The sequence below is a fragment of the Hirundo rustica genome, chromosome 8 (genome assembly GCF_015227805.2).
Source record: "Hirundo rustica isolate bHirRus1 chromosome 8, bHirRus1.pri.v3, whole genome shotgun sequence".
Taxonomy (NCBI): Eukaryota; Metazoa; Chordata; class Aves; order Passeriformes; family Hirundinidae; genus Hirundo; species Hirundo rustica.
Window position 1 is genome coordinate 7,161,755 of NC_053457.1, and position 25,967 is coordinate 7,187,721.

Genomic DNA, 25,967 nt, shown 5'->3' on the forward strand with positions numbered 1-25,967 from the left:
TTAGTTTCTAAGTAGCATAACAACCAGATTTTTTTAAATTTGAGTATTGTAGATGCAGTTCAAACAAACCACAGCATTTTAAAATTAGATGGTTATTCCAATGATCACACAGGCAGTGGAAAATTATTAACACACACCACCTCCAACAAAACAGTATATGCTACAAGATTAGCTATGAGCAATATGATCTTTTTTCTATCTTTCATGTTGACAAGTGTATGCACTTGAAAATTCAGACAAACTGAGCATAAAACGACCAATCTCATTATGTTTACATGTGCATCTTTGTGATGTCTTTCAGCATTTTTTTATATTGAGGCAGAGCAAAAGCAAAACCTGTTCCATGTGCTTCTGTTCTCCTTTTGTTTTACACTGCTGATAAACTAGCAAACTGTTTCCAGTACAAAAAATCCAGCAGTAAAACAGCAGTGCAACTAGAAGTCAAAGAGTAAAGCAACAATTTCTTTCTTGTAGTCATTAGTAAAGGATTAATAGAGAGATATATTTCAGACTTTGGTTCAGAGTTTGATATGCAGGTGTAGCTTTATTTTCCATATTGGCTATCTTTGTCAATGTAAATCTTGGCTGGGTACAAACTAGCAGAGTTTTCCAGAGAAGTCTCTGGCAAAGCACCTCATCTTCTGGAGGAGATGTGATGCTCAAGCTTTGTGCTGGGAGTGGTCCCTTGCCTGTGCTGGGCTGATGGGGGATTTGTCCCACAGGGCCCCATTCTTGGTGTCTTCTTGGCCATGTTTGTATGTTCCTTCTGAGGAACATTTAATGTGCATTTTGGAGTGATATTTGCTTGTATGCAGTGAGCTTGAGGACTATGGGGCCGTGGGTTTATTTGTGCTCATATACTTACTTTACACATGCCCTGGAAAGTGCTGAAAGTGCAGCAAGTGTAGGAAAAGTGTGATGCCTGTGCAGCCATGGGACAGTGGAAGGGCCTCATGAAACAGAGCCATTTGGAAAGGTCTGCAGGCTAGATTTAATTTTCCTGCTGGGTCATTCCTGCCTTGGCCTGTGACTTCTCTTGGCTCAGGTTACAGCTCTTGTGTGCTGGAAGCAGAGACTCCAGCCCTGATAACCGTCTGGGAGCTTGTTCGACATGATGATGTTTAAGTGAATGAAAAATAACAGCTATAAAGCATGTGTCTAATGTGTTCAGAAAAGGAAGTGTTTAGCGTGTGCCTGTACAACCCTGCTGCTTTTTCCTTTATTGTGCTTTATTGCCATATAATCTTTAGTTACACTGAGACTTGCATAGCAATATGTGGCCTTGGTTAAGCTGCTCAGTGAAAGTTATTCATTTTTCTAGGCCCCATCTTGACATTTTGTTGGTCACAGAAAATGTGGCTTTTTCACATGCTGCGTTTTTATTAACTACTTAACGCCAGTATTTTGATATAATAAAAACCCTTGAAGGGAATATGCAAATTTTTTTCTGTTTTGAAGAAAGCTGTTTAAATTACTTTCCAATTATATAAGTAAATTCAGTAATTGATTTTATCAATTATGAATATATCTTGTTAAACTTCATTTGTAATTAGCATTCATTTTATAAATATTTATGCTTGTCAAATGAGCTTGTTTTTGTAACTTGCTTATTTCATTTCTACCACTTGTGTGTTTCAGTTTTGCAAGACTTTCAGGTCAACATCAAAATGCAGAGAAAGTGTGTACAATGGGGTTGCACACCATCAAACAATTACTTCGCTGCTGATGCTGAGAGATTATTTAGCATGAAAGAATACCAGTGACTTTTGTGTTCAGGAAACTGGTCAGTTCTGAGGGCTTTTCTCAAGTGCTCTTCCCAAACCACAAGATGCACCTGGGTTTTTGAGAGAAGGTCTCACAAGGCTGCACGAGCGATGCTGAGCTGAAAACATTTGACTGTGGTTAAAACTGACTCTGGAGAAAAATGTATTTCTTGCGTTGTTTGAGTCAGCTGATTTCTCTAGTCAGTCTGCATCCGTTGTGGATTTGTGTGGCCATATGTTGGATCACTTGGTAGGCATTGAGGGAAAAACTTGCTGTGCCTGGAGCTGGCAGCAGGAGTGCTGTGACAGAGGCGTTTTGACATGTCTGGCCAAAACCTAATTGACCTTTTAAAAAGGAGGGGGGTGGGGGATGAAGGGGACAAAGAATTTCCAACTATAAATGGAGATTAAAAGGAACTGTGCTTTAATACTTTAAATGGTAGCTTATCATAAAGTTATTCCTTTATCATTACTGTAATAAATTGTGTTATTATTATAATAAAAAACAGATCTCTTTTTTGTCTCCTCCTGCAGCAGAGCTCTTCTGCTGAACAGCTGTAATATAATAGGACTTGTGCTTTGAAGCAATTCTGCTTCAGTGCCTTTAATGTTACACAATAGGTAATGTTTAGAGTAGTTGGAGTTCTCAGGATTTCCTTAGTGTATTTGAAAAATAAAGCCTATAAGTTTGTGATTTTTTTAGGGGGGGGTGGAGAGTGGTGTCTGTTTATTTGTTTGCTTGTGTTAGAAGCCAACCAACCAAGAAAATGTTCCTATGCTGCCAGGTCTCTGTTTAAAAAAAAAAAAAAAAAAAAATCAGCCCAGCAGTTTGGGGTCCTAAAGGAACCATTCAAAGGTATTACTGCCAGTTTGGGATTTCTTAGGAGATACTGTATGCTCAAAGATAAAAATGCATGGTTCTTTCTTTTGCTGTCTTACTACTGAAAACTCATCTTAAAGAAGGGAAAAGAAAAAAGGAGAAAAAAAAAAGAACAAAAAAGATACTTTTATGTTAGAGCAGAGGAAATTACCCTGGGGGTTTGTCATAGATTAGACAGGAAATCACACTACAAATTGACCCCAGAACTTGAATTCCAGCTCACCACTTCAACCACAAGAGCATTGGCTCTTTTCTCTCAGACAGGCCACCCAGCTGAGAGAAATACCTTTCCTTGGGTGAGGGGAAAGCTGTGCCCACATCGTTACTGGGACTTGGGTGGGAATTCCTTGTCCATCAGCCCTTACAGCCAGGAATGTGCTGCTGGGCAGTCGCTTGCAGTTGGCAGTAGTGCGAGTTCTCGGAGGTGCTGTCGAATTCTGTTCTCGTGGTGGTTCATGTTTCTCCTTGTCTGTAAGGCACATTGCATGCACTGTGGTCATTTCAGATGCAGCTGGAAGGTTTGTAGGAAAAAAAGTGGCTGAACTGTAGAAGTTTCTCCTGTAAGGGACGAGTATCAGCTCACTGGAATGTTTATTGCATTTGTAGATCCGTAGTTTTCTGTATCATTTTAACCTGGTGCCAGAAAGTATGGCCAGAGCAGTCACTTGAGTTAGTACTGCTGGAGGGGGAGTGTGTACTTCAGGAGAGTTGGGAAGCTTAGATTTTATTTTATGCAAGAGCTGCATATTCAAAAATCATGTCATGGTAGCTCCCTGCACTCCTCACCCTATTTACCTCATCCTGTTTAGTAGGACTTTCGGGAAGGCTGCTTTCTGAAGTGACAGCTTCAGTTGAGTGTAACGTGTGCAGCAACTGAGATCATCTCTTCCCAAAGCTGTCCCAACCGTTCAGTCTATATTCAGTAGCAAAGATTGAGTTTCTTGTGTCAGGTTAAACTGCTCTTCAGCTCCATCTACAGGGTTACATAGTCCACAGGCCCTGTCAGTGGGAACTGCACCAGGAAAAGCTGGATGAAAGGTAAAGAGGTCATGGTGGCTCTTGACACAGAGATAAAACACCTTCAAGGGTAGATTAGATCAAAACCATGCTTGGTAGACAGTTTCCAACAGGATCCTCTGGAATCTTGTGTCACCTCTACCCTGGATGCTGCTGGAGACAGCTGATTCAGGCTGGGTGTGCTTGGCATCTGCCTTGCAGGTGGTCCAGTGTAGGTGCCTGGAGCAGTTTGTGAAATGTTTACTACTGAAATTGTCTGAAATGACACCTGACACTAAAATGCAAGAACATGTTCATGTCAGGCCACTGACACCAGCTGATACTGACTGCAGAGTAGGTATTAGTTGGATTGCTGAACTTGCTTGGAACGCTTGTGAGACTTTTAGAAGAGCTAGTAGTTGGGGGGCAAAGGGATTTTTTTAAGTTGTTGTTGTTATGGTTTATTTTTTTATGTGACTGTGTTTAAGCTGATGCCTCATCAGAAGTACTGGATTTTGCTGCTTCATGTAACACAGTGCTACTAGGCCAGTGTGGTCAGTGTATGTGCAGTGATACAGAAAAAGAGCATCCCACCAGAAACAGAAGCTGCTGCTTGTGCTGGAACCAAGAGAGCAGAGGGAACCTGTTCTGCTAAAGGTGTGCTGACAAGAACTGAGAGAAGGAAAATATTTTAACACCACACCTTCCAGTTTATAGTAATATATATGCAGCATGTGGAAAAGGAACTTCAGTGCAGTTCAATTCCTAATATGATACTTGATCACTATGTACAGTTTAGGAAAATATGTTTCTTAGTTCTTTTAAAATTACTTGGAATTTAAGCTCACAAGGACAGATTTTTACAACACTTCATGCATCAGCTCTACTAGTGATCAGGATTTCATGAGCTTCTGCAATTAAAATAATATGGGGTTTTGTCCTCAAAAATATAAGATTTTTTGTGGTTTATATGAGGTGCATTTTATCTCCCTCTTTGTTCTTAATTTCCTGTGAAGTAACATGACAGCCCTTGCATTTATGGTCTTGACCACAGTAATTGGAGATTTTCCTTAGTGGATGCATTCATGGAATTCTCCAAGTTAGCTGTGCATGGAGTTTTGAGACATGGGAGACAGGTGGATATGTCTGTTATGCAGAAAATCTATGGTGAAAGTAGATTGCTTGTTTCAGGTTTCCAGAGATCGGCTGATCAGGTGCTACCATTTTGTATCACTCAGTGCCTTAGCAATTTATTCTGTAATGTGGGATGCAGAACAGAGTAAATGGCTGTTAATATTTTTGCATGTTGAGAGTGATATGGATAATAGAGGAAACCAAGAGCTCTGATAACCTTGTGGAATACCTGGTGTTTCTGATTTCTGTATTCTGGTTTGGTTTTTTTTTTTGCTGATGATATCAAGCCTCTTTTCAAATACAGATACTTAATAAAAAGACAGGTTATCCCTTTAGAAAAACAGTGTATTCGCATCCAGAAAAATCAATTGGATTATTGGCTAAATGAGTAACAGATTTCAAGATTTTAGGCAACATTAAGGTAAACATGAACTATCCTATTACTTGAGATAATTTAACTATCACCAATTAATGAATAACAAGATAAAGGGCAAGTTTCAGGATGAAATTTAGAAGTATGGTAATGAATTACATGCTTTGTACCTAGTGTAAAGAACTGTCTGATGCTTTTCAGCTACAATGTTCGTGTTGAGAGTGCTGACCCTTGGGTAATGAAAAGGACATTGGTTATATTCAGCGTGCCGTGCGGATACCTGGGGCTTACAGTTGGCGCGTAGCTGTGCAGCATCGGTGCCGCTCGGTTGAGAAATGCGTTCTTTGCGTGGGGGAGGCAGATTTAACGCTGCCCAGCCGTTCCCCCGAGGAGCTGCCCGCGGGGTTCCTGCGGGACGCGGGCGCTGCGGGTGTTGCAGGGCAGCTCTTGCACAGGTGCCGGCCGGGGCTGCTCGCTGCCGTTCTGCATGCCTGCACGCCGCCTGTGTGGCACCCGCCTGGGGAGGCAGATCCAGGAGGGGAGAACGGGAGCAGGAAGGGAGAGGCTTCGTGTCTGCGTGTCTCCACAGCCTGTGCTGGCCTGCTGCCTGGCCTCATGAGCTCCCGTGCGGGCGCAAAGGAGGGGCATTGGCCGGGACGGGGATCTTGGCAGCCTGCGCTCCTGCTGGCCCGAGCGCCATCGTTAATGTGACACCAGGATCTGGCAAACGCTGCGGTGCGGGCTCGGTGCTATAGTAATGTGATTTTAGAGCTTTTGACTGGTGCAAAGCGTGAGCAGAACAAATCTGTGCGCGTTACAGATGAAGAGAAATCAAAGCAGAAACACCCTCGTTCTTTTGTTTTTCAGAACCAGGTGCTTTCTAATTTAATTTTAGGTAAGCTTGGTCTGTGTTACTCTCCTCTATTGTCTGAATCATTGAAAGCCAGACACAAGTAGACTATGTAGTGAAGGCATGGAGGAGTTGATTTTGGAACAGTATGCATGAATTTTAATGATTTGAGGACAATGAGCCCTTGCAGTTTGAGTTGTTTACTCTTTTCTGGAATGTCTCTGAAGATGTAAGATGGTTAGTAGCTCTAAGTAAAGCCACATTTAGAAGCTGATAGATGATGTTATTCAGATCAGTTAGATTCCAGGAGTTTTAATCCGTTGAGGTGTGAGCTGTAACATTTCTTCAGAGCTTTTGGACAATTCTCTTATTTTCTTGATGTGACAGGTAATTCTCTATTTTCTTGATGCTGAACATGCTGGGAGTAGCTGTTCTCTGCTGTGAAGATGCAATACATCAGAGAGGAGGTGTTGTGCAGGACCTAAGTTGCTAAGCCAGCAAACTCTGCCTGACCTGGCTTTTTCTTTTCTTTCTTTTGTTTTTTTTCGGGTTGGGTTTGTGCCAGCTCTGGTGATGGGGAGAAGGGAGCTTGGGGCAGATAGATAGTAGGAAAGGACCGTGAAAAGAAAGGAGTAGAGAAGGGAGAAGGCAATCAGGCAAAGATGTGAAGAGGACTTGATGGATGGAGGACTCAACTGAGAAGTTCCCAAACCATTGCTTTAGATTTTATTATATTGGTGATACCATGAGGAAAATTTGTAATTGTCCTATTGTTTCACTAAATTGAAAGATAGTTATGTTCTTTAATTAACTTTTCTCCTAGATATTGAAGGTGTCTGAGTAATTGTCTCTTGGACCATTAGGGAATGTATCATTCCTGTTAAAAGATCAATGGCATAATGAAATCTTTCAAGCATTTTCCAGTGTACAATAAGTATAAAGAAATTGTTATTTTGGGCAGAAAATTATGGAAGATAAGCTTTCAGTAATGTGTCTGTTTCAGTTCTTAAATTTTTCTTCTCTCTAAGTTTACTGAAATAAAGCTTGCAGAATGTTTGCATAAGCTATAAGCTGGTGTAATTTTTTTAGAATCAGGGTCAATCACATATGTGCAGTTCAAGTCCTGGATTTTACTGCAGGGAATAAAACCACTGCTAACACTATCTTGCCTCATTGGTTAAATGCAATATTTCTGTCATCAGTTGTTCTAGGCTTTGAACTGAGGCTACCAATTTGTAGCTGTGATCATTCATTTGCTTATATGAAATACCCTTCGTGGTCTTTCAGAGCAGGCTTTCAAAAGTTTAGTTTAATGTTCCATTTATCAACTTTATACTTAAAAAACATACAAACATCTGAACTGTAGGAAATGCAAGAGAGTAGTGTCCCAGGCTGGCTTTCTGTGGAGCAGTGCAGGGTGCTAGCAGTAAGCTGAAATGGAAATTGTCAGAGTAGCTTGGGGTAAAGCTGCCCCATGGCATTTTTGTGAGTTGCTGTTGTATGCAGTGGAGTAGCAGTTGTGAGGAGTGCCATTCCTGTTTTCCTGGTGGTGGGGTAGGAATTCCTGTGATAATTCGCATATCGGGGTGAAAGAGGAAGAGCATTATTCCACTCCTGGAAAGCAGAGCTCAGTCTAAGGGATCTGAAAAGGAGGCACAGTAGTGCATGCAGCAGTCTGAGCTGTGGCATGGAAAGCATTTAGACAGGGGTTCCTTTCCAGGCATAGAGTAGGTAAAAATAGGTGTCTGAATCTGTAATGCTTTTTTACAAAGTTTGTAAGGTTGGGGAGTTTGTGCATTTGGTTGGGAGGAAGCCACTTTAAAGCACCAGTGCAGTTTCTCAAGTTAAAGGGTTGAAAACAAAGAAAGAAAAAAGGTGCTATAATGTTATAAAAGGGGTTATATAAAAGCATTTTAGGTCCAGCCTCCAGGATGTTAGGCATTTAAAGGGGAATGGAATAATTGCAGCTTTTTTGAAAGGAAACTTGCCCCATTTTTTCTAAAAACTATCTCTTTATTTCACAGCAAGCAAGGGCAGAGCAAGAAGAGGAATTCATCAGTAATACTCTATTTAAGAAGATTCAAGCTCTGCAGAAAGAAAAAGAAACACTTGCAGTAAACTATGAAAAGGAAGAGGAATTTCTCACTAATGAGCTCTCAAGAAAGCTGATGCAGGTAATTGGTGCTTTACTGATGTTTCTCCCAGGAGCCTCAGGACTGACTGGTGACTGAACTTTTGTGTGACTGCACTCTGAGGAAAGTGGTCAGGTTGAAAAGGTGACACTTGATAAAAGCAAAGTACAAGAAGTGTAGTGAGTGACCTTTTTTTTTTAACACATTTTTTAAAGTTTGCATCTGTGAACTCAGCTTTGAGAACCTGAAAGCTTGTATAACTGATGCAAAAAATGGATGAAGCTTGCAGTAAATGTCAACTGTCTTCCAGACAAGAGTTACCGATTAGTTTAAAGTGTTAATGAAGCACACTTGATTTTCTGGAATATTTGATATTTAACACAGGTCCTGAAATACTAAATTTTATCTACAGTATGTGCAGTGATGCTTGAAGGAAACTTTCTGTGACTTTGTCCATACTTGTAGCAAAACCATTGCTTCTGTTGAATTAAAACACATCACTTTGATGGTAGCAGTAAAAAGTTGAAGATGCTCGAGCAGTTTGTGGCAGAGAAACTTCTTTCCATTACCCAAGTTGCTTATTTTTAGAAAGCAGTTAAGTATCTGTTGGAAGTGTTCTATGTGGTTATTCTCACAGTCTTGCCTAAATGCCTGCTTTAGGCCCCTGTAGCAGACAGGGTACTGTGTCAGGGGAGGGTTTAATTGATCTGCCTGAGCTTTTTTCACGCCATTAGTTCTAAGCTTTGTCATGAAAAACCTGGCACTTTAAAAGGAGCTAAAATTGTATGTTGTGAGCATTGCTGTGTTCTGCAGGTGGAGACTGAAGGCATGTTTCGCCCTGCAGTTAGGAAATAGAGTGTTTGGAAACACCACTAGCGCTAATCCCATCTGGCGCTTTTGTTACTGAAAACTGGGCCTTCTCTCACTTTGTCTCTTTGGTGCCTGTTATCACACAGGAAGCTCAGTAGCAAGATAAAATATCCCTTACTTGGTATTACTATTTCCCCTTGCTGTTCTTGAGGACTGACAAGAATGTTTCTGAGTAAGAGACGTGTTTGGTTTCTAAGCCATACATTTTCATGAAACACGGAGAAGCAGATGGCAGTAAAATAGGGGTATCAACTGTTCTTTTCTAATTGAAGTAAGATGTGGATATCACTATAGAAAAAGCTTTCCACTGAAGAGTCTTGCAGTAAAGGGAGAAATGGTACATTGAACAATGTTGTTTAATTGAAAGGGAGGTGTAGAAATCTGTTACAGATCACGTGGGACTGTACTATACATTATAAAGAGGAAACTAAAGCTTACTTCAAAAGTAAAAGCATAGATTATACCTGATTTAGTTGAAGGGTTTTGAAGTCGTATAATGACCTTGCACACAAATTTGTAACACAGAGTTGTGCAGCAAGTAAATTTTGTATCAAGTAATGCTTATTTTGCTTCAAATATGCTTGACCTTTTCCCTAGAATTCATAAGATTGTTTTAACAGGTTTTTTTTAACTATCTTTAGCATTCTTAAATTGCTAAAATTATGCAAAATAGGTTCACACATTGCAAAGAGAAATATCAACTTCTTGTCAACTTAAAAGTACAATAATTTTTATTCTGTTTTGCTGTGGACTTTGAGTGTTGTCCCAAATTAAAGAAAAAGGTAACACTCCGCTGTTCTCAAAATGGCCAAGGGGGTGTTTGGCTCATTTTTATGAATGAAACAATACAAGAGCGTTGTGCTGTTTGTCTGTTGGAAACCCTTAATGGGTGCAATTTCATTCTCATTGGTGAGAGAGGGATGCAGAGAAGCGTCTGAAACAGAATGCAGACATAAACCTGGAGTTACTCTTGCTTTTCATACAGCATCTGGAGAAAATCCTCACTTGTGGATTCAACATCATCCCATAAATATTACCCAGCTTTCAGCAGGCAAGCTGCAGGCTTCTGCTGAAAGAAAAAGCTGTGTAGTCATAACTACAAGAGTATGGAGGTAAAATTCTGACCACCACCTGCAGCCTTAGATTTCATTCCATGTAGCTTTGCTGTAAGCTTCATTTAACCTTTGATAAACATGGTTATGTCAACCAGAAGATTTTAAAATACGGCAATTCATAAATGCACCTGTGTTCCAAATAGTTCATCCTGAAGCTGTGTAATTTCTCTCAGCACCATCAGGTAGCAATTTTTGAAAGTAAATTGTGAGTTTGTCCTCCCTGAATAACAACCCATGTAACTTGAAAAAGAGAACAGCTGTCAGTGTCTTGGTGGTGTTGGTTTGCCTGTGAAGGGGGAGTGTCGTGGAATTTCTTGCTTGGAGGTTCACCTGAAAACTTCAGTGCACAGAGGAGATAAGGGTTATACTCTTCCACAAGGCCAGAGCTGATACTTTTGTGGCTTGTGCATACACTGTTTATGGCACATGCTACAAATGTTGTTAACCCTTCCCTTGCACTGGTCAGCAGGTTCTGTTCTCCATACTTCTGGATGACTTTTCGTACCTTCACAGTGGCTCAAGACTTGCAGTACAGGTGGAGCACTTTCTAAAGTAAACAGTTTAATATTGAAAGTATTTTTCTGTATATATGTGCATGCTGAATGCAGATCTCATTTCATGGCTTGATTATGTCTTTGATGCGATAAAATTGCTGTGAAACAAAAATCCAGACTATTGATATATTCTCGTAAACGTCAGTAATGTGGTTGGCAGCTTATAAATGATACAGAAGAAATGGTCTCTTCCACTAAAGAGCTTACCTGTAGAATTAGGGAACATTTCAATATTACCATATGTTTCCATAAAAGTAATTTTTCTTCTCTTCAGAGATCATGGACTTAGTAAATTGACATTAGAAAATTGATGAGTTGCAGGCAATTTTCTTAAGCAGCAAAGAACTAAAAATAATATATGACTTTTTCTGTTTTCTGAAAGTTTATCTGTTGTTTGAAGGTTTTAGTTCTTTGGTGATGAATCCTGGAAATTATACCCACATAGAACAACAGATTAAAAATTGGAGAAAAAAAAATCCTGATACTACAACCAAACTCAGTTTTTGGAAAAGAGGCCATAATTGGCACACATCACATGATCAGTTTAGAGTTTATTACAGTATCTTTTCTGTAATTGCATAGTCTTCCCATTGTACAGGTGGAGGGCTACATTCCTGGCTAATGTTTTTTTAGACCAGGAAGGTAAGATAATTAAAATGTTCTCTTTTTTTTTTTTTTTTTTTTTTTTTTTTTTCAAATTTCCTGAGATTTGTAAGTACCAGTAGTTGCCAATACTCACTAGAGTGTAGCAATTCTGTCTTTATTAGGAGAATAATGAACTCATAAATGCCCACTTCCATTTTGGCATCTTTGCTCTGGAGGGAATTCTAGCTAAATTAGATGCAGGCTTTGAATAATGACTCAACCAGGAATACAGTAGCCCCCAGTTGGTTGCTCCACTGTTCTTTGGGATTAACTCTTAATCTCTGGGTTTGCCAGGCAATGTTTGTCTAACTTGGAACTACACTTAGAACATTCCTGCTGTCAGACACTGTACATTAAATGGCTTCTTGCCTTTTGGATGAGGAAGGGAAAAAATTGCATATGAATCTCTTGTTTTGTCTAAAACTTTGCATTTTGGAACTGAGGAGAGTTGCTTCTGCTAAACTGCATATAATTTGCACTCTCAGTTTTCCAAGTATTTCCAACTCTGTGCCTGTTTAAAAATTACTGCCATGTTACTCTGTTGAAAGGCAGCTAGCAGAGGGCCTTTTTCATGCTGGCTGTGTGTTTGTTGCTTTGTCAGACCTGTGTTTGTCACCATTGTATGGGCTTATGCCTCTCATTCAGCCTGGCCTCTGGAATGAGCTCCCAGAACATCAAATCAGTTTTAAATGTGAGAGCTGCCTGCCAGAGCTGTAGCCAGCCAGAATCCCTCTGTTCAGCACCATGTGCATTACTGTTACAAAACACTGGCTGACATCAGGTTTGCAGTATCAGAAGAAATCCATTTTGAAACCCTTTACTATATGCCAGACTGCCTCTAAACAGACATGGTAGCACATCAAAGAAGGTGTTTCCACTGGAATAATACTGTCTTCCCAGTGCCGTGCCATTGCTTAATAAGATTTTTTGTAACTGTAACTTTCATTGACTCTACAAGCCAAATGAATGAATGTACAATTTGATTAGATAGATTTCCTTTGTTTTGCATAATTATTAATTTTCTAAGTTGAGTGTTGCAGGAATGAAGGAGCACATGCATCTCAACAGAGATCTTAGAGTAAACAAAAGACTTTATCACATGCATCCCTGCTAAAGTTCTTAAAAGCCTTATATACATTTACTATGTTTTCCTGTGTACTTCATGTAATTATATTTTCGTTTACCTGATGAAGTCTCTGGAAAGCTTAGGAAAAAAATTTTATAGCATCCTCAATCCTTAGTCATTATAGAATGGTAGTAGTATTTTGCAGAATATCATGAGAAGCATTGTGATGCAAGATCCATTCTTGCAGCGGTGAACATGGATGCGTTGAGTTACGTTTTGAAACTGAAAGTAGTAAATCTTGAATATTTACCATTTGTGAAACAAGGCTGCTCCAGAGAAGAATTTATTTTAATATTGTTTAATCTTACAGAGTCAGTTACTTTAAATTGTGCAGCAGTCCTTTTCAAAATCAAATTCAGATTTTTTTTCAACACCCTTATCTTTTTGGAAGTGCTAATTGGTCCAAGTAGCTGTCCTTGAAAGTAAAATGTTAGAACATACCAAGATAATAGCATGTGCAGTCAGGCAAGTTAAGCAATTTGATGTCTGTACAGAAATGTTTCTTATGTTAGTCTGATTCTTGACAATTCTTTAAAAAATTGCAAGTCTGTAAACATAAGCTATTACCCTTCCTGCTCTCGAAAATACCGTGTGTCAGCTCAAGGATGCTAATGGGATTGTGCGGAATAAACAGAGCCAGCTCATCTATCAATTACTTGATGAACATCTGGACATTAGGGGGAGGCAAACGGCTGATACAAATTTGTTAATAAATAGGACTTTCAGGATGCAGCAAAGGAAGAAGTGGACAGCATTTGAGGGCCTGGAATCCCTTAAAATAGACTGTACAAGGTCACAGCCTGAGGGATAAATGAGGGTTTGTTTTCTAAGGGGGAACTTCATCCATTGGCTCCGTTACTTCATACAAACACTTCCCAGTATCCCAGAAGTAAGCCAGTACAGTAAGGAAGGAAGGTAAATGTGGTCCTATGTTGTATGAGGACACTTGTTTCTGTGGAGAGAGAGAATTGCTGCAGTTCTTTAGAACTTAACTGAACTGAGGTACACACTCCTGCTGCTAAGCTTTGTGTTTGATAGCCCTCTTCTCACTTCAGACTAGTCACTGTCTCTCGTGCACCAAACCCATCTAATCTTATGGAGCTGAAAATTCTCCTTCAGTTTTCATATGCAGTTCAAGGTCTGTAAGACATTGGCATCCAGGTGACACTTTCTAACATATTTTTTTTTCCTTCTCTTTAGCTGGCAGGTATACCTCTAGACCATTGTTATTATAACTGCATATAATTAAAAACAGTTGGAAAAAAACTCTTTTACTTTACTAAGTAAACACTATCCACCTGTATTGTACCAGGGGATATTTTCTCATTTTTAGCAATTCTATTGTTCAGCATTAAGGTTTAGTCAATAACTGGATTTTGATTGTTTTGGTTTGTTTTTTGATCAGAGGAAGTAAAAGGGAAAAATTGTTTTATTCTGTATGGGTGATAGACACCACTCATATTTTGGGGATGTTAGTAATATTTTTCTCCCTCTTTGTAAAATGAAGCCAATATTTTTTTATTCTAAGAGTTTGCTCTTCTGGTGTTTGTTTTAAAATGTGAAAAATCAAATGTCAGCATTAAAGCCCTGAAAACATAACCTCCAAACTTTTCCCATATGTATATTGCCAAGCAGTTGCTGTCTGCCTGGTGAGCTGCTGTCTCCTCCATGAGCCTTTTGCCTTGATCTCTCTGCCAGGCTGCACTTCACAGAATTAACTAATTAACAAGTGAGCAATTTTAACTTGTTTCAGAATCAAAGCCTATTCCTTCACTATTCCTTCAACAACCTTAATGTGTGTCCGTGGCTGGGAGGTGTCTGTGTTTCCTCAGGTTTTCCTCACACATTTAAACACTGTGATCTTACAGATTGTTATGTGCCAGCCAGAAGAACTGGCACAGAAAAAACGAGCAGCTCGAAAAAGGTGTCTGCCATGTTCAGTGGATGGTCAGGACACAGTGTAATCACACCATTGTCTGTTGGTGACATTTGCTTTGCCCTGAGTCAAGTTCTCGTGTTTGTACCATGGTCACGCTGTTTCATCCACAGGAGGACTTAGATCCCTGTCTCAGAGGGACTCCACTCCAAGCCATACTTTGTTAAAATGACCGGGGGGGTTGTTTCCATCTGCTTGAGAGCCTTGAGAGTTAAGTTTTTCTTTTCCATTGGACATATTAAATGAAACAAAAAAATCCCTTTGGTATTAAGGAAATGGGTAACATTGATTTGAAATAACTATTATTTTTATATCATCAGGACAGTTTGATTTTGATGGCATAGGAATATTAATTGGAGATTTTTTTTATTGTTTGTAAACTCATTGCACAGCAATTTCATGAGTATGACTGCAGTCACAATTTTCAGCTGCCCCGAGAAGGAAGTGCTAAGATCTGCATTTTGTGCTTTGGGTGCTCTTGAGATGCGGCATTTAGATTAAAATTAATGCTTTTGTAAGCATAAAATATATTATCATAATGTAAATGCATTGTGATAGTTTGTTTTACTTTGGAAATGTATATAATACATTATATATAGTATATAAAATAACCTGCTTTGATTTGACTTAATTAAGTAGTTGGAAATTTACTTTTCTCTGCTTTGTAAATATGCAGCGCAGTTTAAAATGTTCCATTTTGAAGGGCTGTTGGGTGGGTTGTACATTTTGAAGTTTTTTGAGAGGCATCACTAGAGAGTTTAACATCCAGGAGGAATAAATGTGTAAATAAATGTATTAAAGGTGCCTAAGTTCATGCTTTTATTTGTTTAAAATATTGACATGTCTCTTAAATTTTTAGCTGCAACATGAGAAAGCTGAACTGGAGCAGCATTTAGAACAGGAACAGGAATTTCAGGTGAACAAACTGATGAAGAAGATTAAAAAACTGGAAAATGATACCATTTCGAAGCAGCTAACCCTGGAGCAGGTAACGCTTTCATTTCATTATTATATGACTGAGAAAAAAACAAGTCCTTCTTTTGTCTTAGATTTGGCTTGATGTTTTAAACTTGGAAGAAACAGGGCAGTATTGAGAATATAGAAAAGTCAGTTCAGTTTTCAAAGCAATAGAAAAGTAATATAATTTATTCAGAGAAATTTGGATTAGTCTTTTCATGGCCATTATATCTATTAGTAGCCTTTCTGTGGGCCTTCATGTCTGCTGGCCAGCAGTAACTTTTGCAAATGCAGCTTTTTGTAAATAATGCTGCTTGTTGCTGTTCATCAGCTTCCAGTCGTGCTGGTGGTGAGAAAAGACTGCCACTTCTGATGGTGTTAAGCAGTAGTAAATGATCTGTTTGTGGTCTAGTTGTGCTCTAGGTCCCCTTTTGGTGGCAGCTTGGATAGCAGAGCCCTGGAAGTGTGAGTTGTCAGCTGTGTGTATTCTTCAGAAGCCTTGTAGCTTGACCCCATCCAGCTCCCTTTCTCCCTAGACAGTCATGAAGATTGCAGAGATAAAACACCACTTGTTTGGCTGTGTTTCAACGGGATGTTTAGACATTGGGAGCGCTCTTGGGTCTGATTTTAGGCATCTCAGTGCTGTCAGTAGGAGACCTTTTTGGTCTTAAAAGGCAAACTGATGAAACCCGTAGGCTTGTTAAAGGACTCCAGATTTTCTGGCATGTGCAGGTCCAGTAATTCAGGTGCTGTAAGTATAGTGTGTTATCTCTGTGATTTCTTCTGCTGTGGAACTTTCTTGTTGCTGGTGATCTGAATTGTTACCAGTTTTGTACGATTCTCCTTTTTCTGTTGACATGGATAAATTATTTAATGGCTGTCTAAATGATCGAGTGAGTTCTCTTGATTCTCATGGTAACATTTTATATGGAGAGACATGTGGAACAAAGTGAAAAATTAAAAGGTAGGAATACCTAGTTGCCAACAAATCCTTACCCAGCATGGAAATTAGCACGGGGTTGAAATAACTCTCTTAGCCACAAGGTGGTGGTGGCTGCCACTTAATCAAAATGCAAAGTAAGCTTTACATACTATTGTTGTAGGCTTTGAAATGTTAGCATAAGCCACAGCGGAAATCTTCGTGGTGTTATTTTTGTTTTGTTCTTCTGGACAGACAGGCTTGTGAAATCAGAAAATGTGAAACTTGTTGCTACATCTGAATGTCAGTGATACACCATTCAAAAAGCATAGTTGCACAAAGGCCTTTAGTATCTGGCTTTAAAAACTTTGTGAAGATGCTAAAATTTGGCTGTTGCCCTTGCATAGAAATTTCATGCGAATTTATGTGTAATTCACCGTATGCCTTTGTTTTCTTTCACAGCAAGGTAGAGCAAATGTCAGGTTACTTAGGGCTCCAGCAGGCTTTCTTTCCTCACACAAATTGAAAGTGCTGATTGTGCTAATTAACCAGCTGAAGCTGCAGCCTTGGGGCATGTGCTGTACCTAGCAAGAAAAGTTGTGAGGAGAGTCATGGGAATTAAGGAGGAGGGATTGCCACGACCTGCAACACAACCTCCAGAACACCTGTTAAACAGGGCTTGGAAGGAGAACTCCAGCAAATCTTTGAGCTGGGCTGCAGTGAGATCTATCACTAATTAGTGAGCAGATAATTACAGCATGTGTTCACTAAAATGTTTTTAATAGAGAATGTGAATTATCTATGCTTTATGTTCTGTCTTTCTCCTTTGCCTTTTTTCATCTGAACTGCTTACACCACAGGTGAACAGTAGGTAGCTGATTTGTGGTTGCATAGAATATTATTCCTTAATAAAAAGTTAAATTGGATCTTAGGGTTCAAATGTGACCTGAAATAATTTCTTAAGTCAGCCTGAAGTCAGCAGAGCATTCTTCTCTGAAGGCAAACGGTGAAGAAATTTACAGCATGTGACTATTTCATTAACTGAATGGCTCAGTTAAAACGAGCAATAATGTTCTGTGTTACAGTTCAGTGGTTTGAGAGGAAATAAATAGCTGTCAGGATTGCCCTACAAAGGCCAAGTGTGTGTAGTCTTGCTGTTACTGTGTTTAATTGCTTTTCTATTTTATACAGTGTAGTGAGAAACTAGAATTGATGCAGTTAGGAGATGAGAAATAACTAAACTGCTAGCAATCATCTCCTATGTCTGCTTTGAAAGAACAAACATGGGATGGTAAAATCTTCAGGAAAGATTCTCTTGGAAAGCAGCAGAGAATTAAAGCTACAGAGGGAAGGGTGGAGATAAGCAGAGAAGTAAAATTTGGGATAGTAGGCATAGGCAGAGATGAGCATATTCAACTTGGATTTGGAAGACCTCTAATTCAGCAGGGAACAGTTGTGCTTAATAATAAGTTGGCAAAGCAATAATACAGGAATACACATACAATGGATATTTTAACTGCATTTTGGAGTAAATACATATGTGAGAGAGAGAGTAAGAAGAAACACAAGTGGGTGGTGAGGAAGGTTAAAAGGAATTTTACTCTTCCTCTGAAGAGAAGGTTAAGGTCTGAAAAGAAAGCAATGCTTCCTTGTTTCCTTGTTTTAATGGTGAAAATTAAGTGATGTTTGATTGGAATTTAGCTCTGAACCTCTGTAGTGACACTAGTATTGACAGAGCTGCTGGCTTGGTCCTGAGCATAATCCCATCCTGCTTATTTTATTTCAGAATATTACCACATTTCTAAAAAATTCATTGACTGGAGTACATTTCAAAGTACACCTGAAACTACAGAGTACCAAGCCAAATACCAGTTCTTTGAATTCACAGCTCTGAACAGGATGCTGCAGTTGCTTCTGCTGTAGATGTTCTTCCTCCAAGCTTTAAAATCCTGACAGTGGGAGAACCTGGCACAACACTTATGACCAGAAAAGGAAAATCCTTGTTTTTCCAGTACGTTTTTATATTGCTGGAGGTGATGAGTTCTAGATCTGTTTCACCTGGTTTCTTTGGTGTTTTGTCAGAGCAGCTTCAGGACACAACACAAGGCTTATTTGTGCACTGTTGCTGATGGTTTGACTTTGCCATTGTGCACGCTCACCTACAAGCAGATGTATAATTAATGGACTCCACTGCCTTGGTGATGGTTGCTATAATACTAAATGTAATCTTAGATTTTTCAAATCCAGGCTCATAAATAATTTACTCTGTCTTTAAATGACAATGTGCTCTTCTTCCTACCATTAAAAGACACGGATTTCTTTTCACCTGTATGTTCTTGTGGGTTTATTTGTTGCTAGATCAAAAAATAGTTGTAAAAAGACTAAGAGCAGGTAAGTCTAAGCCATGCTTCATTGAAATGATGCAAAACCCATTGCTGCAGAGGTCATACCTGCATTCACACTTTTTTCATCTTGTGATTATCAAGATAGCCATGTTGTCACTGTAGGACATGAAAGAAAGATGAAAGACTCCCAAGTATTTCAGAAGGCAAATATAGAAGGCTTTATTGTCTAATTCTTACCACCTTTTGTAAGGTGTTCCAATACACACTTAACGTGATTAGTGACTAGCAGCAACACCTCTCTAATCCCCTTGGTGAAACTAGAGAAACAGTAAAACACCACCTGGAGAAAGATTGTTTTGGGAAAGATAGTTGTTTGCTAAGATTGTTTTGAGATGAGGCTTTCTTGAGAACTTTTCCCTTGGGAAAGAGTTAGCACTGCTAGCAGGCTAAAATCCCTTCAGACTTAGAAATGTCGGGCCAACAGCCGTGCAATGTAGGAGAGATCTGGGTTTTGGTAATGTAGGAGCACTGTGTGCAGATTCCCAGGACATTTTCCATAGTGTAGTTTCTTCCCTCTGGATGTTCCCAGCCCCGAGCATTGGCAGACTGGCTGAGGAGCCCTGAGGCAGAGTGCCCTGTGCTCCTGGGGCTGAGCCCTTTGCTTTCCTACCACTCCACCTCCAGCTGTGTGGGGAATGAAGTGTTGGTCAGGATCCAAATTCTCATCCTCGTGGGGAGGCTGAAGAATGTTGCATCTGACTTCTCTTTTATTGAGATGTAGGTTCCCTGTGCTGTTAATGTACGTCTGGAAACTCAAACATGGAAAGATTTGCTAGACAGTGTTTCTCTTGCTAAGTATGTTCCCTATTACTCATCAACATACGTCTGCTTCTGCTCACGTTAACTAATTCCTCTAACCTTTAAAGGAGAGAGTTGTACATTCATTAAGCTTGCACTGGTACCTGAAGTGTCTAAGTTTATTTTTTGTTTGGGTTTCTCAGTATTAATTTGGTGGTTAGCACTAATAGTTTACAGATTTAGGCGCTGCAATGGCCCTTCAGCCAGTGATGTAGGAAATGGAAATTGCTTGATTCTGTTTTCAGTCTTTCCATTTTCTAATGTGAGATTATTTGCCCAGCAGAAAAGTGGCGTTATCTAAGGCTTGGCTTGGAAAAATGCTTCCATGCTATTTTCCACCTGAAAAGGTGTTAATCTGTTCCCAAATATTTTTTTATTAACAACTTCTTGAGTTCAGCTATATAGCTATATAGTAAGATCAGCTGTGCCTCTTAATATGCTCCTGTCTGAATAATACTTGATTGTATTTCTACTTGAACACTAATAATAAGTAACATGTGTGGGTCTACATTATATTTTCTTTTATTAACTTCAGAGCAGAAAGTTTTACGTTGTATCATTTATTAACTTGTAGTAGAATAAAGAATGCTTGTTCACATAGTAAGTGGATGTGATTAATGTCAAGTAAAGCTTTTAATTTTATAAAAATGCTTTGCTAAGACAGCATTGCATTTGTTTTGCTTGTAAGGATTGGTATAGTAACACATAAGACAGTTCACATAACTTTTTCTTTACTATTTTTGTTATGTCCTTTATTTAACACTATGCACACAAGGCAAACATGGCTTTTCTTCCATTTCTGGATTACTTAATGGTGATTCTTCCACTTAAAACATCTAAACCTTTTCAAAAGAATAAACACTGCTGTAGTGAGCAATAAATTCAGTTTGAATTTCATAGATTTGTGGAACAGTAGGTGTGTTGAAATAGGTTTGTCATGTCATCAATGCCTGCATGTCCAGGGTTCATGCTCCCGCTTATTGGCCAGAGACAAGTTCTCTGAGAAGAACTTCTGTTAAGGAGATAACAACTCTGTAACTACTGAACCTCTTGATTTTTCCAGTGCATTGTACCTGAATTGTGTCTCTTCCTCCCCTTCTCCTTGCTCCTGTAAAGCATTTTGTCAAATGGTGTTGTTGGAGCTTTCCTAATGACAGTTCCTTGCAAAAAATACATGCCCATCATTTTCACTGTTTTTCCTCTGCAGCTAAGACGTGAGAAGATTGACCTTGAAAACACTTTGGAACAGGAACAAGAAGCGCTAGTGAATCGTCTCTGGAAGAGGATGGATAAGCTTGAAGCAGAAAAACGGTTTGTCTTGTTACAGTGCACTCGTTACTGTGGGAGAGGTTTTTCACACATCACGTTCTGGATTAAATATGTTCATCTCTGTCCCACAAGAGTTGTCTCATCTGTGAAAACATGGAAGATGAAGCAGTTGTAAAGTTCCTTGTTTGCATGATGCCACAGATAAAACTAACCAGTATAAGAAATTACCTGGGAAAGCTTGAAGGAATTTACTGAATTGTTTCAACTGCTGATAGCCTCTTTTTAAAGCTGCTGGTTTGTGGTCAGCTTTAAATTTATGGTATTTTACTGTGTTTGTTATTTGAGAAGCTCTTGTTTTTTCCCTGCTTGAAGAAAGCTTCAACTTTTTCTCAGTGGTGTGAACTCATGTAATTGAGACTCTCCAGTGCTTCTTTAGTAGAAGTTAAGACAGTGAGTCTTTATATTATTGGAACAGCTAAAACTAAAAATATATATGAAAGCAACCATCTCTTAAATGCTATAAAAACAAGAGCTCAGTTTGGGGAGGAAGTAGGAGAGAATAATGACTGACAATTATTAATGCCTTATTTTTTAATGTGTTTATTGTTACGTTAATGTGACCCTCTGCATCTTGGCTGGGGCCTCAGAAAACACCTGAGCCTGAACGAACTGCAGGTTTTGTAGTTTTATTTTACAGAGCCCTGCTGGGTGGAAGGTGCTCTGAAGAGGTACATGTGGTATTCAGCAGTGGTAAATCCATAGCAGGACGAGCCCTTGGTAGGATTTTTGTGTATCTTAAGATTTAAAGCCTTCTTTAAGGCAAACCATGTTTGGTTTATCTCAGGCTGTGCCCTCCCTGTGAGGAGCTGTGCTGGAGTCAGAGCCTGCTTTAGTGCTTTGTGTGCTCCACATGGATACTGCCCCGTGCAAAGGTTGTGCTTCCATAGTCCCTGCTCTGCAGGGCAGCCTTGGATCTGACCTAGCAACATGTTCCTTCTAAAGTTTCTTTCAGGGTGGAAACTACTCCTGTGTTGCCTCCAAAATTCGTCATTTAGAACCTTTAATATCTACCGTGTGCTTGTTTCATAACAGAAGTTCATTACTCCTGAATTTACCAGCAGTTATTTGAAGCATTTGAAACCTTGATTATATGGAACACCTTAATACCTTTCTCTTTGGAAATTTAAAAAAAAAAAAATAAAAAGGGAGTCTGTTTTACTGTCCTTCAGAAAATGTCTGTGAAATTCTTTTGATAGTGGTGAAATGCAGAAAAGCCTGTATTTCATGATAGACATACTTTACCTAATCTTCGCTAAAGATCACTTCCTTTCTCCCAGAACATAAATGTAAAAACTTAAGAGATTAAATGATTTTTCTTAGCAAAAAATTTATGTAATAAGTAGAGTTTGAGGACAAAACTGAGGTAACTATAGTCTAAAATTTATTTTTCCTGAACTATATGTTGTAATATTTGGAATGTCAGTGTCTGAATATGTTGGAAAATTCTTCTGTACTAGGGCAAGAAATTTTACCTTTTTTATTTGGATTTAAAAACTAAACATTATAACTGCTCCCCAGTTTATCTCCCCTCAACCAGTAGTTAAAATAAGCCCTACATACCTGGCAGAATCCTTGCAATGGCTTTCTGGGGAATACAAGAGGTTTTCATTAGAATGGAAAGTAAAGTTTGCACTATTTTTCATACAGAATTTTGCAGGAGAAATTAGACCAGCCTGTATCTGCTCCACCATCACCCAGAGACATATCAATGGAGATAGACTCTCCTGAAAATATGATGAGACATATCAGGTTTTTAAAGAATGAAGTGGAGAGGTTAAAGAAACAACTGAGAGCTGCACAGTTACAGCGTGAGTAAACGACTTGTTTCAAATCTCCTGAAGTTTTTGCATTGTAAGATTTTTCTATGTACTTTCTTGAGTTTGAATTTAAGATGGAAGTGGAAAAAATAGGGCAGGTTTGGATTACAAAGTTTTCATAATTGCAGTGTTATTGCTTGTTGATGTATTTATCCTCTTTTTTTCACAGAAACTTAGCAGTGTTTCAACGTACCAATTTTTCAAAACATGTTTATGGCCTACTTTGTAGGAGTCCTGTTCCAAATTCAGAATTACTCAAACGAATTAGCAGCTAACGAAATAATGTTCAGCTGTATATAGGAATTTCAGTTGTTAATGATTGTGGCAACCTGAGGCAGCGGTTGCACAGTATAGCAGCATTAATTTACTGTCTCCTTTCCTGTGTGAGATGGCTTTGAAGCATAAAGAATTGCATGTAGAATTCCTGTTGGGCAGGGCTGGGGCCCCTTGCCCTGTGTTTTGCCCTCCCTTCCCAGGAAGGGGCTGGGCACAGGGGCTCAGCTGCCAGGAGGCTGCTGGCACCTTCCCTTGGACTTTGCAGCCCCAGTCCCCTCATTCCTTCGTGCTGAATCTGAAATTCCTGTCTGAGAGTTGGCACTTCTGCCTGGTTACCTCGCCACATGGGCAGAAAAATGTGGGCAAATGCAGAGCAGTCAGTGTCATCCCCTCTGGCCAGCCAGGCTGACTGGAATATTTCAGCCTCCATTTAGAGAAGGAGCTTGCTAGAGGCAGCAGCCTTCCTTCAAGACAGAGGTGATGGATCAAGAGTGCTCTTTTGCAGAGACCTTGTGCACAAGTTTGTGGCGCTAATGATTTGTGGCTGTTGAAAGAAGATAAGGACAGCTAATCTTTGTACTTGTAAATTCTGCGCTGCAGCCTTCACTTACTAAAGTTCAGAACAAGAGCAAGGCCTTAGATTAAAGGTACTCTTTGTGCAAATCCAGCCTAATTAATTTCATTTCAAGTGTCCTCTATTTTTAATAGGTTTCTTTTTGAACTGCTGTGATTTAGAATGAAAAATTGGAAGCATTAATGTCAAATTCACATTGAAAATAAGCGGTTTAAAAGGACTCTCTCCCTTTGTGAAGAGGTTAAACAGAACTGCAATACAAACAGCAGAGCTGGTAGGAATGGTGGATGTGCCAGCCTGCAAGCAGAAGATGAAACTGAAATACAGTTTTTAGTACATAGTCATAGAGAACCTCTGGTATTCTTCTTAAGTGCTTAATGAAATCTGCTTATGAACTTCTGGTACTTGTATTACGTTTTTATTTCTGAAACACTTCTAGGAACCGGCTTGGTGCGATAATAGTGTACAAGAAGCAACACTGTTTCATTTAAAAGTGGTATTTCCACAGAAGAGAGATCAATCACATGTTGTTAATAGTTTGGGAACAGGTTTCTAAAACAGGAATATTCTTTACCTTGAAGGTTGCTGCATAAAGGGATAATGACAAAGCATGATGAATTGAGTTTTCCTAATGTCAGGGATTTAACGTAAGCTTGCTCAAACATTACAAAATGTCACAAAACCCACCAAGGGTCTCATAAGTCTTCATCATATAATTCATTTTGTTAAGTAATCTCTCACAAAGCTTTCTGACTTCTCATTATTTTACTTTAGCACTGTAAATAATCTATAAATTATTAAAAAATCATTTAAGTGATGTTTGCTGAACTTACTTAGAACTGACAACTCAAATTGCCCTTTGATGTAAAGAGTAAAGCTCTTGTTGGCATTTAACATTAAAATTGAATGCAATTATAATATTAGTATTTTAATAGTGGTACATGTTCTGTTGGACAGTTTCTATAAGATGTGTAATTGAAAGAGTGCAGTAGAATGTGTACAAGGTAGCAATTTTAATACAAGTTTGAGTTTAGGGTTTTAGAACTTGCGTTGTGCTTCCTCCTTCAAAATGAAAATATGCCTTTAAAATAATTTCTTCAGTATGTTGCAGGAAAATCTTTGTAAATGTGAAATAGCATTATTTTAATGGAGCAGGAAACAGTATTTTTTCTTATGGTTTTAGAAGTGTTTTCTTAATAAAATTTTACTTTTCAATTTATTTTAATAACCACTTTTGGTTCATGGTAGTGGTTTTTATTTGTTTTTCTTACATTTTATTTTCAAATTCAACATCAAGCAATAATTTATTTTAGTAGCTGCTGTTCTGAATTAGGCTTTGAACTAATGACTTGGAGGTGAAAATTTTCAATGATCTGTCCTGAGCATTTTCTACACTTTCATCCTGAAGTGTTGGAATAAAATTAGGCACAACATACCTGGCTGCCAGAGAAATTGAATTTTAATCAGCTTTTAACAAAATGATGAATTTCAGATTCAGAGAAGATGGCACAATACTTAGAAGAGGAGCGACACATGAGAGAAGAAAACTTGAGACTTCAAAGAAAATTACAGAGGGAAATGGAGCGTAGGGAAGCTCTCTGCAGACAACTGTCAGAAAGTGAATCCAGCTTAGAAATGGACGATGAAAGGTTTGTATTTTTTTGGCCATCCAGATGTGTTGGACTTGTTTAGCAGTATTTATACTCTATTTTTGAATATTATAGAATAATTTTAGAAGTAACTTGTATGTGGGTTTAATATTCGTATCAAATTTCAGCATAGTCCAGGAATTGTATCAATTGGTACAGAAATTGCATTCGTTTTAACAGTGAGGAAGAAAATATTTATATCTGAAGATTGTTCAGGGGTTTGATAATATATATTGAAATAAATACAGCTGTGGAGTTGAGAATCGGGATAATTTGATCACAACACCTTTGTCTTGCCCCTAACTTGGTAAACTGTAAGGAATTCTGTGAGGTAGGGACATCATCTTTACCTGGGGCTGATTTGTCCTTTGCAGAAGGTAAAATACGTTCAGCAAATACAAAGGGATACTGTGTAAAACCTTTGAAAGAGGAAGCATTTCCAGAACTGTTGGGTTGTTCTTGGATGTCCAAACCATAACATCCTTGATTTTTTTTTTTCTCTGTTGCAAGCTGCTTTGCTTGCCCTAACCTTACAAATAGTCTTGAGATTTTCATGGTTTATATCATTCCTATAGTGTTTTCTCACATCATAGGAATATGACAGTGTTATATTTTGAAAGAGGCTTATAAGTACATTTTAAATAAAACATTCTTATATCTTATCAAATGCTCATTATTTGGTTGTATTGTTGTAAATTATTTTGGATTTATGGTGGTCCTTTAGAATAAATAAAAGTTACTGTGTGCTGTGTATATTTTCTGATACTGAGAGATTTCTATTTCCTCTTAGGTCCTTAATATATTTGTTATAAGATGTAATTTACCAGAAACAAAGTACCAGATATTTTGTGGTAAGGAGTACCCTTAAA

At 38.7% G+C, this 25,967-nt stretch overlaps 1 protein-coding gene across 1 annotated transcript in view; it reads left to right on the forward strand.

Moving 5' to 3' along the window:
* CCDC6 (coiled-coil domain containing 6) overlaps positions 1–25,967 on the forward strand; it is a 48,789-nt gene that overhangs the window by 11,617 nt on the left and 11,205 nt on the right. The window contains exons 2-6 of the mRNA XM_040071266.2: positions 8,021–8,170; positions 15,234–15,362; positions 20,661–20,764; positions 22,430–22,590; positions 24,942–25,098. Coding sequence (XP_039927200.1) covers positions 8,021–8,170; positions 15,234–15,362; positions 20,661–20,764; positions 22,430–22,590; positions 24,942–25,098 — 701 coding nt within the window. The remainder of the gene's footprint in view (positions 1–8,020; positions 8,171–15,233; positions 15,363–20,660; positions 20,765–22,429; positions 22,591–24,941; positions 25,099–25,967) is intronic.